The sequence below is a fragment of the Sinocyclocheilus grahami genome, unplaced genomic scaffold, assembly GCF_001515645.1.
Source record: "Sinocyclocheilus grahami isolate Dianchi unplaced genomic scaffold, SAMN03320097.WGS_v1.1 scaffold47.1, whole genome shotgun sequence".
Taxonomy (NCBI): Eukaryota; Metazoa; Chordata; class Actinopteri; order Cypriniformes; family Cyprinidae; genus Sinocyclocheilus; species Sinocyclocheilus grahami.
The window spans coordinates 2,679,229-2,692,264 of record NW_015505226.1 but is presented as its reverse complement, the minus strand read 5'-3'; the positions used below and the strand labels follow the sequence as shown (position 1 = coordinate 2,692,264).

General features: G+C 36.4%; 2 protein-coding genes across 4 annotated transcripts; both read left to right on the top strand.

The window, feature by feature from the left end:
- Positions 1-3,774: 3,774 nt before the first annotated feature.
- LOC107582735 (zinc finger Ran-binding domain-containing protein 2-like) lies at positions 3,775-7,725 on the top strand. Of its 3 annotated transcripts, XM_016268691.1 has the most exons (9): positions 3,775-3,834; positions 3,951-4,093; positions 4,638-4,690; positions 5,470-5,578; positions 5,928-6,010; positions 6,282-6,358; positions 6,482-6,625; positions 6,867-6,997; positions 7,413-7,725. In XM_016268691.1, the coding sequence occupies exons 2-9, from the start codon at positions 4,038-4,040 to the stop codon at positions 7,477-7,479; spliced, it is 720 nt and encodes a 239-aa protein (XP_016124177.1). In that variant the 5' UTR covers positions 3,775-3,834; positions 3,951-4,037; the 3' UTR covers positions 7,480-7,725. The 3 variants fall into 3 exon arrangements, with proteins under 3 accessions (XP_016124177.1, XP_016124178.1, XP_016124176.1); XM_016268692.1 differs by lacking the exon at positions 3,775-3,834 and having other exon boundaries at positions 3,841-4,093; positions 7,416-7,725; XM_016268690.1 differs by lacking the exon at positions 3,775-3,834 and having other exon boundaries at positions 3,841-4,093.
- A 1,614-nt stretch (positions 7,726-9,339) lies between these two features.
- On the top strand, positions 9,340-12,008 carry LOC107582843 (prostaglandin E2 receptor EP3 subtype-like). The gene is made up of 2 exons (XM_016268860.1): positions 9,340-10,232; positions 11,469-12,008. Exons 1-2 carry the CDS (start codon positions 9,378-9,380, stop codon positions 11,823-11,825), a joined length of 1,212 nt encoding a protein of 403 aa, XP_016124346.1. The 5' UTR covers positions 9,340-9,377; the 3' UTR covers positions 11,826-12,008.
- The last annotated feature ends 1,028 nt before the right edge of the window (positions 12,009-13,036 follow it).

Here is a 13,036-nt window from a genome sequence, read left to right as displayed (position 1 = left end):
GGCATTAAAAAGACGAATGACGTCAATTTCCCGTGAAATCATTCCCGACACCTCAAATTATAAATCATTATAAGCTTTCAATTGTGAATCGATAAGGTAAGGAGACAGTTTTGAATGCTGATGTCTAATGTACTTGCTCAATAACCATTTTTTTGGTCATTTTTAAAAGGTGAATCACTGGTCATTATTTTCACTCAAATAAAAGTCAATAAGGACAAGAACTGTCAAAAAAAACACAAACGTAATACAGTATAATATAAAAATAATACAGTATAATACTACCACTTGCCCACTGTATTCCAGGTTTTCTGATGCCATATGATCAGTTTGTGTGATGTACAGACCAAAATCGTCACTCTTTGCATCAGATCTTTTTAACAGCTGAATCAGTTTATCCGGTTCCCAAAACTGGCCTTAATGATTCACTCATGATTCAGATTCATTTGAACTGACTAACTGAAAGTTCTGGTCACAAATTTTAGTCTATTCCTCAAGAAAAAGCTATCAATTGACTTAAATAAAAGAAATATTGCAAGCGTTGCATGGACTGCTACAATTCATTGTAATTAGATGGAAAAAACAACCGGACATCTAATTTAAAAGAAAGTCATACAGATTTATAATGACATAAGGTAAGTAAATTATAATAACAGGTTCATTTTTGGGTAAACTATTTATTTTAGTTACCTCTAGGATGCATGACATCCTGTTATATTAAGATATGATATCTTAATAAATGGTAGCACTCCTTTTTTTTCCACCTCCCTGTATAATGTACTGTTTTGACATAGGACATGCAATTTTCTCACCTCACAAGCATTACGTTAAAGCAGGATGCCTTATGTTATGCGATGTCACTTTACATTACACTGCACATGACATTATTATCCGTTCAGCTTTCGAGCATGAGGTCACCTCTGAGAAGAGAAATGAAGACATGATAATGATAGCACTCATCTAGATGAGAATATTTAACCAGTGTTGCTGTCCTCCCTCTGACTTATTCAACGCACAAAAATCCATTGCAATGGAGCCCCACTGCGGATGACCTTCTGAATGAGAAGTGCTCCCATGCATTGACAATGAATATGCATTAGAAAGATTACAATGAGGTGACAAGGCAGGAGCTCTCATCCAAATACCAGCACAGCTGGCAGCCAGCTTTCCTGAGCTACTCCTCACCTCTTACATAAGAGCACAGCAAGCTGACAGCACCTCACCCTCCACTCATGCAAACCAAAAGATCTGTGTTGCTGTTCTCAGCTGTCTCGCCTTTGATTCGACAAGAGCAGCTGCACGTAGAACTTCCTTGAATTGCAAGAGGAAAAATTATTTCTTATATCGGTGCATAGGGGAATAATACTAGCTTCCGCAGGCAGGAGCACAATTGAGCAGACACAACTTTTTTTTCTAAAATTTTAGACATAAAAGGAAGATTTGAGATGGGTCTGTAATTAGCCAGTTCACTAGGATCTAGTTGTGGTTTCTTAATAAGAGGCTTAATGACCGCCAGCTTGAATGTTTTTGGGACGTGACCTAAAGACAACGACGAGTTAATAATATTGAGAAGCGGTTCTTCTGCTACAGGTTATTAGCTTATTATGATGATGTTAAACCAAAGTGTCAAAGTAACACATACCCCTATCTATCAGGAAAAGCTTCCACCATCTGTCAGACCCAGAAATCCCAGGTGGCTTCATATAGGGATTCAAACTTCCATTGGTTACTCTTCACTGTCAAATAAGCACCTGAGTGGAACATCCCAAGGATTACCAAGCACTAGACTGGACAGTGACATTTGTAGGCCCAAAGACTCATTTGCATCCATGAGTGATTATGGCTATTAGTAATGTTGACAACATATTATCATTGATTGTTTAAAAGCACTAGGTGAGGGGAGGCATGAGGATGCCGAAAAGTGTTGCAGGACTATTTTGAGCTTTCAAATAGTAAAACAAAACCTCTCTCAGAAGAGTGTGTTCTTTCTCATGATTCTACTGATAAAGAAATGTATTATTCATAATCCAAGTTCTTGTTTTCATTTCAATGAGCTCCTGCAGACATTTCTATTTGTCCTTGTTATGCATATACACAAACATGGTAGAAAGGAAAGCTAATCTTAATACATTTACATATCTTTTCTTGGCTGGTGCTCTTTTACGAAGTCAACTTGATATGGTGCGAGCTAAAAAAAAAAAGAAAAAGAAAAAAAGAAAAGAGAGTACATTCTAAATAAAGTCTGCCATTAAAGCTTTGTCATTTACGTCACTTTTGCATTCAATTATTTAATATTTATATGTAACATTCATCAACAAAACTGTCCATCCAAAAACGTGTTTATGTAAATGGACATGGTAAAATGTGGGCATCGGATATTTTTAAACACCTCCACTTGAAAAACAATGTGGGCATTCTGACTCATAAGCAATGCACCAGCTGTGCAAGAGACCTCTGAAACAGTGTGAGTTTGGCAGAGAATGGAGGACAGGCTTAGCTTGGTGAGCACCAGCAAGGATGGGTCCTATCTAAGTCCCTGCAGGACTGAGAACTCGCTGTGGGAGGGATGTCTCAACTCCATCTGGCCCAGCAACACGTGTGCCTTCATGCCGAACCGAACCAAGGTCTGCAAAATGTTGGCACAATGTGTGAGGCATTGCATAGCATTTGAAAGGAAAGATTCAGAGATGTGTCACCATATGTCTGTGGATATCTACATGTTCCTCACATATGGCAATGGCATGTAGGTCTGTGATTTTGACTCTTTTCTGTGATGCATGTGTAAATGTTAACATGGGAACAAGCCTTTAGTGAGTACCATAGACGTAGTTGCTGCCAAAAGTACGAATTCTCCAGACTGTTGTGTGATGAACACAATCTGCCATCTAGTGGACACATTTAAATCGCAATTGAGAAAGAGAAAGCTTAAAGAGATAAAATAATGTCTATATTTACAGCATGTTTTGGAAAGATTCAAGCTTAACATTTCATACCTGTGAATTTTGTGCACAGGAAATAGAAACAATTTTGTGTTTGTTTTTTCATTATACTTACTCAAGATTATTTTGGAGGAATTTAGAAATTAACAGAAAACTGTGTATGATCGACATTTGTGTCTTTGATGTGTTTTGTTTATTTTCGGAATTTTAGACGGTAAATAACAATACATTATGCATTTATTAATTTTGTTAGAAAAATACCACATACATAAAAAGAAGTCTTTGCTAACCAAATTTCGTACGTTATACAGATTTATGCTGAAAACATGTAGCCTAATGTTTTAAAAGCACCGAAATGTAACTTTTTGGCAGCTAATAATAATGTTATGTACTTATGTAACTATTAGGTTAGGTTAGGCTATACCTTCTTATGGCATTGAATAAAAAAAATTATATGAATATATATATATATATACATTTTATGGTTGTAGTTTGTAGCCTAAGCCTAATTATCAGTCTTTAGTTTTATTTAGCATGTGCATACAGAATAATATATCATTACTACTGTGTTGATTGATACTGCATTTGGGCAAAATATTTTGTCTTATTTGTTATTATATTGACTTATTTTATTATTATTTGAGGCCTCTGAAAAATAAATGGCTCATAATGAAATGCTCATTGAGTAGGGTCTGTTTTCGTCATCTGTTTGAACGGTCACGCGTAGTTCAGACAAACTGAATCCTTTAAGAAATGAATCTAATAAGACTTCGTTGCACGTATGTAATGATAACGAAGCTAGTACTAGTGGCTGAGGTTCAGAAACCTAGCGAGCCGCCTGTCTAGACAGCATCACTCGGCGTCTGGATTCCGCCTATCATGTGCGAAACTTACTTGGGTAGGGAACCAATTAGATTATGAGACGCAACCCGTGTGTCTTTCGATGTAGCAAACGCGTCAAAAGGATTCCTGCTCTTTCACACTCTGTAAAGTGTTGTTTTGCCATACTTTTAGGTTCAAGCGCTAGTGTTGGTGTTATACTCATAAGGAGTTCTACCTTTCTCTGACGGATTTGTGGAGGGGGCGCCTAAGAGGACGAACATGTCGGGAAAGAATTTTCGCGTTAGCGACGGAGACTGGATTTGTCCCGATAAAAAGTAAGACTTGCTGTATAATGTTCTATTTAAAAGCCCAATAGTGCATATAAGAATATATTTGCATTACTTAGAAGTTAAACCTTCTGGGAAAATTAATGTTGGCTGATAGAAGATTACACGCTACTGTTAGCATAGCATTTGTTAGCATTAGCACACGACTATAGTGTGTGAATGGGCCTGTAAAACGCGTTTTTTTCCATTTTCCTTAACAAAATTAAATGGTATGTTCATTTATGTCCACTGAAACACTGGTAATCACATTTTTTTTAATTACATTCTCATAATTGTTAGGTTAAGCGATTATCTGGCAGCAGTTATGTGCACGAATCTGCTAACTGCAGACTGCTAACTAACTTCATTAGTAACTTAGTTGCTATGCCTTGGGCAGTGTGAAATGTTTTTAATTTATTTTTTTTAAATGTATTATAAATCTATTTCAGTGTGTGCATGTGAAAATGTCAGGCCTGTTCTTTGTGTGCATTAATGTTGAATGATGCTTATAATATCTAGAGACCTAACCAGTTTTGTGTTTATAATATTTTAGGTGTGGTAATGTCAACTTTGCTAGAAGAACTAGTTGTAACAGATGTGGCAGGGGTAAGTGCATTATATTTTATATATATATATATATTTGTTTGTATAATCATTATGTTTTGAATATTACATATAAGAATATATTTGCATTACTTAGAAGTTAAACCTTCTGGGAAAATTAATGTTGGCTGATAGAAGATTACACGCTACTGTTAGCATAGCATTTGTTAGCATTAGCACACGACTATAGTGTGTGAATGGGCCTGTAAAACGCGTTTTTTTCCATTTTCCTTAACAAAATTAAATGGTATGTTCATTTATGTCCACTGAAACACTGGTAATCACATTTTTTTTAATTACATTCTCATAATTGTTAGGTTAAGCGATTATCTGGCAGCAGTTATGTGCACGAATCTGCTAACTGCAGACTGCTAACTAACTTCATTAGTAACTTAGTTGCTATGCCTTGGGCAGTGTGAAATGTTTTTAATTTATTTTTTTTAAATGTATTATAAATCAATTTCAGTGTGTGCATGTGAAAATGTCAGGCCTGTTCTTTGTGTGCATTAATGTTGAATGATGCTTATAATATCTAGAGACCTAACCAGTTTTGTGTTTATAATATTTTAGGTGTGGTAATGTCAACTTTGCTAGAAGAACTAGTTGTAACAGATGTGGCAGGGGTAAGTGCATTATATTATTTATATATATATATTTGTTTGTATAATCATTATGTTTTGAATATTAGGGGTGTGTCACAAAAGGTGCATCAATACATGCACCATGCTTACAGTACTTTATCATGATTAGTCTAAACTAATTAACCAATTTTCCTTAAACAGATAAAACAACTGAAGCAAAGATGATGAAAGCAGGGGGAACAGAGATTGGAAAGACCCTGGCTGAGAAGAGCAGAGGTCTCTTCAGTGCCAATGATTGGCAGTGCAAAACGTGGGTATTGCTATAAAATGTCTTAACTACACTTTCACTGTCCATTATGAACACATTCATAATTATTAATATCTCAAGTATCTGTTGAGTTCAGTGTGAGGAAGTGAAATGTTTCAGCCATTCTTACCCTTCTACATTGACAACATTTCTTTTAAATTTGTTTCAGTGACGTTAAAGAAACAAAAACTTTTTTTTTTCATATTTCTTTGAGGCTGATCACCCCATTTCTTGTTTAGTTCTGAAAGAACATCCAAACTAAAGGCCGATTTTTGTTTGCTGCTCAATAGTTCAGACCTTTGTAATATACCAATGTTATTAATATCTGAACTTGTTCTTGCTTTAAATCTAGATGTGGCAATGTAAACTGGGCCAGAAGATCAGAGTGCAACATGTGTAACACTCCTAAATATGCCAAACTGGAGGAAAGGACAGGTATGTATGTATTACACCCCCTTAAATTTTTCACTCTTTGTTATATTGCAGCCATTTGCTAAAATCATTTAAGTTAATTTTTTTTCCTCAATGTACACACAGCACCCCATATTGACAGAAAAACACAGACCGTACCCACTGTATATATATATATATATGTGTGTATATGTGTATATATTTATAAAATATATATATATTTTTTTATTGCATATTGACTGCAAAGTTATGAATTTTTAGTTAATGCCATATTATGGATGAATGTCTCTAACAGGATATGGTGGAGGGTTCAATGAGAGAGAGAATTTAGTCTACAATGAGCGAGAGGAGTCTGATGGCGAGTACGATGAAGTCAGTGGGGATTTTATTTTTCAGTGCACACAAATGACAGTTCTTGATATTAAGAACTTTTCACAATACATACTAACAGATAAACTTGAATTTTAACAATTATTTTGTTTGTCTTATGGACAGTTTGGGCGCATAAAAAAGAAGTATCGTGGAAAAAGCAAGAAGGACACTGAAAAAAAAGAGGAACCAAAAAAAAATAAAAATAATGATGATGATGAGGACGATGACGATGATGATGATGGAGATCTTTCAAAATACAAACTTGATGTAAGAGATTATATTCTCTAGTTTTGTGTTAGTGGTCCTACAATTTGTTGCCATTTGAAATGAATTTTATTAGCTGAAGTAACAATGCTGTCGATTGTAAATTGATTGCAACAGTCAGTCATAAAGATCGGATATGAAAAATGAATTATAATAGGGTGCAGTGTGAACAAATCCTTCGAGCTTCTGCAGATAATTGAACTTATCACAGTTTTTGGTGTCTTTTTGTTCTTTGTGCTATTAGGATGATGATGAGGATGATGCAGATTTGTCCAAGTACGATTTGGATGCTAGTGAGGAGAAGAAAGGGAGTCGCTCCGGCTCCTCACGGTCATCATCTCGCTCGTCCAGTTCAAGTTCCCGGTCTAGGTCCAGGTAAAAGGGTACAGGTCAAGGGTAACTCCAGGCAAATGTCAGTATCAGCTCAAATCGTTTTAATGTTGAATTTTTTTTATCTTTACCTCTTTGCCTCCTTTAGTGTTTTTAAAAATATTTTCTCTTTCCAATTGCCTTTTGATTGACAGTATAAAACTTGGATGTTCTTTAATGAAAGTGATCATGTCAATTCATTGTTGTTCAATTCATAAGTAATTCATGCCATCAACACAACTTGATAGTATTTTAAAAGGCCTAAGCTGATCTTTTTAACACTTATCGTTTGATAATAAATTTTCTTGGGTTTTCATCAGCGGGTCTTTAACTTTATTGGAAAAAATTTGTGGTGTTTGTTTGTTTTTTGTCTTTTTGTTTTTTTTGTTTGTTTGTTTTTTTTTGGGATGTCGGTGTTTAGCAGATCCCGGTCCAGGAGCTCATCCAGTTCCAGATCTCGCTCTCGCTCCAGGTCCAACTCCAGGTGAATGAGGTGACATGCACTCTCCAGGAAAGAGTGTGTATGAACAGCCAGTGCTTGTAATGAACTCTTTGTCCTAAGTCTTGGAACAGAAGTCGATTTTGATCACCGTAAAACAAATGATTAATAAAATGAGGGTGACGTGGGGAGCAGTGAGATGTAGCTTTGTCTCTTTTGGAATGTTTGAACAGGATTTTTTTTACTTTTTGTTCTCAGCATAGATGTCAAGAGCTTTCTTGTGCTTTTAGAAAATTTGTTCAAATCAAATTTGGAACATGTGAAATAATCACACCCACCCACCACCCCCTTCTAACATACAAAATATGAAAATGTTTACTGTTCATTATAATTACATGTGTAACAAACATGAATAAACAGCTGTTAATCTGAAACATTTGTTGCACTGTATTTGTCTTTCCAAGTTGCTGCATTGCGTGAGGCCTTGTTTTGAGATTTCTCCCCCCAAATGTGCTCCTTAATTATCTCTGCGTTTTTAAAGACTTTTTTTTTTTTATACTGGATTACTGCAAGCAAACCCGGTGAAGGCTGATGTTAGATCCCGCACTGCTGCTTGTGGGGAAATCTAGTGATGTTTGTAAAATTATACATTAATCTGAAGCATTTGTTCAGTTTGTTTCTTTCCATGTCTATTTTATGGAGTAACATTTTATGAGTCGTGTATGAATTTACTAATGATTGCTGATTAGCAAAAATTCACCTTTACTGCAGACACTGATAAGGTTTGAAATGATCGTTTCTCGTGCGCTAGGTGGCACTTGTTGCGTTCCAAACCATCTGTGAGCTGGTGTGGAGGATTATCATTGAATAAAACTTGAACCGTTATTATTTATCCCTTTGGAAATTTGCCGATCACAAAAATAATTAGTGTTCTGCTTTAACGTTTAGCGATCATTTAGTTAATCCTATCTGTAAAAAATAAACCCTACACCCGCTGAAAGTTATCGTAGGCTGAATTTCACGCTCTCGCTACAACGCTTGTTATAACTATATTTGGTCACAAGTGCTTCTTTTTTTTTTTTTATTCCTATAGTCATACAGGAATTAATTTGTTGCCACAGCTTGGGGATGATGAAGGTATACTATTTTGTGAGATAACGCATGCACAGCAAAACCGGGAACATGAACTCTAACAACATTTTCCCTTTGTGTTGAAGTGAAGATATTTGTCTATTTTATGGAGTAACATTTTATGAGTCGTGTATGAATTTACTAATGATTGCTGATTAGCAAAAATTCACCTTTACTGCAGACACTGATAAGGTTTGAAATGATCGTTTCTCGTGCGCTAGGTGGCACTTGTTGCGTTCCAAACCATCTGAGCTGGTGTGGAGGATTATCATTTAATAAAACTTGAACCGTTATTATTTATCCCTTCTTTGGAAATTTGCCGATCACAAAAATAATTAGTGTTCTGCTTTAACGTTTAGCGATCATTTAGTTAATCCTATCTGTAAAAAATAAACCCTACACCCGCTGAAAGTTATCGTAGGCTGAATAGGCTGTAACGCTTGTTATAACTATATTTGGTCACAAGTGCATCTTTTTTTTTTTTTTTTTAATTCCTAGTCATACAGGAATTAATTTGTTGCCACAGCTTGGGGATGATGAAGGTATACTATTTTGTGAGATAACGCATGCACAGCAAAACCGGGAACATGAACTCTAACAACATTTTCCCTTTGTGTTGAAGTAAAGATATTCTTTGTGCATCTTGCACTATTTTTCTGTTGTCTTTCTGAGCATGTTTTACATTTCCATAAGGGTCCCGCCTCTGTGTTTATAGCGCGCTCTCGGACAGCCGAGCGCACAAAGTGAAGCAGACTTCGCTGAGGACCACCTGTTTCAAATGGCTACTGTGGCCATGAACACCCTCCCTGAAAAAGGATGCCATCTAAATGTCAGTCTTCAGATGTCCTGCCACAAAACCTGACTGCTGGAACCATGATGTGGGACTCGAACCTCTCCAAATCCTCACAGGACAGCACGGGCAAGAGCGCCAGCTGTGGCACTGTGTCCGTGTTTTTCCCCATCACTATGATGGTCACTGGAATGGTCGGAAACTCTCTCGCGATGCTGCTAGTTTATATCGCATACAGAAAAAAGGAAAATAAAAGGAAGAAATCGTTTCTCCTTTGCATCGGCTCGTTGGCGTTAACTGATCTTTTCGGCCAACTGCTCACAAGCCCGATTGTCATTTCGGTGTACAGAGCAGATCTGAAATGGAAACGCGTGGACCCTTCGGGAACTCTGTGCGCTTTCTTTGGGGTGTGCATGACCACTTTTGGCTTGTGTCCTCTCTTTTTAGCCAGTGCCATGGCCATTGAGAGGACTTTGGCCATCACTGCTCCTCACTGGTACTCACACTACATGAAAACCAACGTGACCAAGCAGGTTCTGGTCTTCATCTGGTGCCTGGTTTTGCTGTTTGCCTTATTGCCCATCGCTGGGGTTGGAAAGTACACTTTGCAGTGGCCAGGGACTTGGTGCTTCATAAGTACAGGTGACAAGAACGTAACGGGAAATACGTTTTTTGCCACGACCTTTGCAGCATTAGGGATATTTTCTTTGCTGGTCACGTTGTCGTGTAACGTTGTGACCATCCGTGCTTTGGTTATACGTTGCAAAACGAAGGCAACCTCAACCCAGTCATCCAAGCAATGGGAGAGGTTAACAACAGAGACTGTTATTCAGTTGATGGGCATTATGTGTGTGCTGTTGACATGCTGGTCACCTCTACTGGTATGTATCATATCAGCTTTTGCCAGATACACTTACTGCACTCTAAAAAATGCTGGGTTGTTTCAACCCAATTTTGGGTCAAATATGGACTAACCCAAATGTTGGGTTAAAAAGTTAATTTAAAAATGTAACCAAAATTTAACCCAACAGTTGGGTTAGTCCATATTTGACCCAAAATTGGGTTGAAACAACCCAGCATTTTTTAGAGTGTGTAGTTATCAGATGAAAGCATGCACGGTGTCATTCCTGCTCAAACTTAAGTGTGCTCAGCTACAAAAGCCTGTCTATCTAAATTGGATTAAACAGAATAAATGAATTCTTATGTAAGGGTGAACTCAACAGGCCGGCTGTTTGACTAGCAATGTTGGAGGGCCACTACTTGTATTTTCAGTATGTTTTTGAGCAGTTATTTGAGATTAGTTACTGTTTACCCTGGGATTTTTGCCTAGGCTCTATCCAAAAATGACTCTTTTGTCAATCTAGAAAGTTGGTGGCATGATTTGACATTTTCCAAAAATGTAATTTCTTCCCAGTCATGTCATTTCACAACTAGGCCCACATGATTGTGCAAATTCATACGTTCTGACTGTGGGAGGAAAAAAGCAAACTGAGTTTTGTAGAATGGGTTGAAACTGTTTATGATGTTATGGCCGATAACAATAAATGGCAGATGTTTAAATTCTATACAATTTTGCTTAAATAAATTAGAAAAAAATAACACCCCAAAAAATGAGTAATCTGTCATTTTAAGCGTTAACGTTATCATGTAGAGTGTGAAACAATGGAAATTCATTTTGAGATCTGCTAAAGATAAAATGTAACCGTTATTAAATTGCATGTTTTTAAATATTAGGTGTTTTTGATGATAACAAAGGTGATCTAAATGTAAGAATAGGGGAAATACATTACTGCACAATTAAATGTCTAATTTTAGTCAAAATATATCCAAAATAAACTGATATGATTTTAAAAATATTTTTTAATATAGTGATATTTATAACATAGCATTGCCTGGAACTTAGAGTACGGAACGTTTAGTAGCTAAAAAGTGATATTAGATGGAATATTTTTTTTTTAAACCTGAAGGGGTGTAAATTTAGCAAATAACTGCCATTTAGAATCCTACGGAAATCTGTTAAGCAGTCTTATAAGTCTATAAGCACATGCATATTTTTTCTTAAGTTTAAAGAAAAAAATATTCATATAATATAGCCATTGTCTCCTCCCATTCTGCAGATCCTTATGTTGAAGATGATCTCTACCCACACATCCTCGCATCAATGCAATTCTGCTGCTGTATCTCTCTCACCCCAGGACTTACAAATGGACTGTAACTTCTTTCTCACTGCCATACGTCTGGCCTCGCTCAATCAGATTCTAGATCCATGGGTTTACCTGCTTCTGAGAGAGATTCTCCTGAGGAAGTTCTGCCAGGTGGCCAGCGCAGTATCCAAGTGCTCACTGAACGGACAGAAGGAAACGCAATGTCCTCTAGACGTTCTAGATAAAAAGGCCATTCAGAATGATAATGTTCACAAACAGTCCACGAACATGGAGAACAGTAACTTGAATGGGGGAAATGAGGAACAGTGACTTGATAGTGGTTTAAAAACTGAATAATTTTCCAATGACCCACTATTAGAATAATACTGATCTGGACAGTTTCCAGATGTATTTGTGGATTATTGTATTGATATAGTGTGATGTCAGCATGCTACCACTCGTGTCGCTGTCACAGTCAACACATTGAAAGAGATTTTATTCATGGATACTCAGCAACCTTTGAAATGAAACAAAATGCCAAGACCTTAAAATAATTACATATGCAAGGTTCCCCACTGTCATGGAATCATTTGAAAGTATCATACATGTTGCAAATGGAAATTAATTGTTGAAAATGTATGGGAATCCTGCATATACAACAGCAATATTAGCAAATTAGATTTGAATAAAACAAAAGCAAAATCATAAACTGATGTTTTCCAGCTCCCATGGAGACTGATTATTTTAAACTATATAGCAAAATCCTTTTATTCACCTGCCAACTGCAAGAAGAATTTGAAGGAATATTTCTTAGACTAATTTATGGTCTGTTACATTTCAGAGCTGTTTATTGTGCAGTAAAGCACTGAATTGTCTCGAATACTTTTCTCTAAACTCCTCATCCTCATGGCTCAATTTAAAACCTCTCATAAACGCTAAACTTCTGTAGACTTATTGTGTGCATTTCTCAATATCAAGTCTGTAGAGCTCATTTTGATGCTGATAACCGTAACCGTGGGCACATTTAATTGAATTCCATGCTTGAGTTTTTCAGTTGGATTCTTGAGTAAATGTAAAAGCGCAAACTAATTCAATAGTTTGGTGAGATACTTTCTGACCTTGGAAAAGTCCACTCAGTGTTCATTTTAATAGCCAAATTTTGACACACCGAGTGCCTCAAGGTGCTGTATCTTTTTATGTGCAATATTTTTGATCATATCAATTGCCATCATAACCCAAAAGACTTTAAAATTCAAATGGAAGGCAATTTCAACAGATGATGATTAGTCATTCATGGAAATTGCTTTTTATACCAGTTGTTGTCAGGAGGCCATTAAAGCTTTGTTCTGTTTTTATCTTGCATCCATTTAGTGGTAAATTATGTAACATTTGAGGTAGTTTGGCTTGAGAAATATTTAATGAGTGGTATGACTGGTGCAAGCTGTTTTATATTATTCTTGGTTGAGAAGGCATGCAGTAATTTTTGTTTGTTGAAATTGAATTGAACATACATAAATTATTGGCAAGGATGAATGAAATAG

Coding starts and splice junctions, on each gene's coding strand:
- LOC107582735 (XM_016268691.1), top strand. CDS start 4,038: ATGTCGGGAAAGAATTTTCGCGTTAGCGACGGAGACTGGATTTGTCCC. Junction 4,094..4,637: donor TGGATTTGTCCCGATAAAAA/GTAAGACTTGCT, acceptor ATAATATTTTAG/GTGTGGTAATGTCAACTTTG. Junction 6,011..6,281: donor CAAACTGGAGGAAAGGACAG/GTATGTATGTAT, acceptor TGTCTCTAACAG/GATATGGTGGAGGGTTCAAT.
- LOC107582843 (XM_016268860.1), top strand. CDS start 9,378: ATGCCATCTAAATGTCAGTCTTCAGATGTCCTGCCACAAAACCTGACT. Junction 10,233..11,468: donor CATGCTGGTCACCTCTACTG/GTATGTATCATA, acceptor CCCATTCTGCAG/ATCCTTATGTTGAAGATGAT.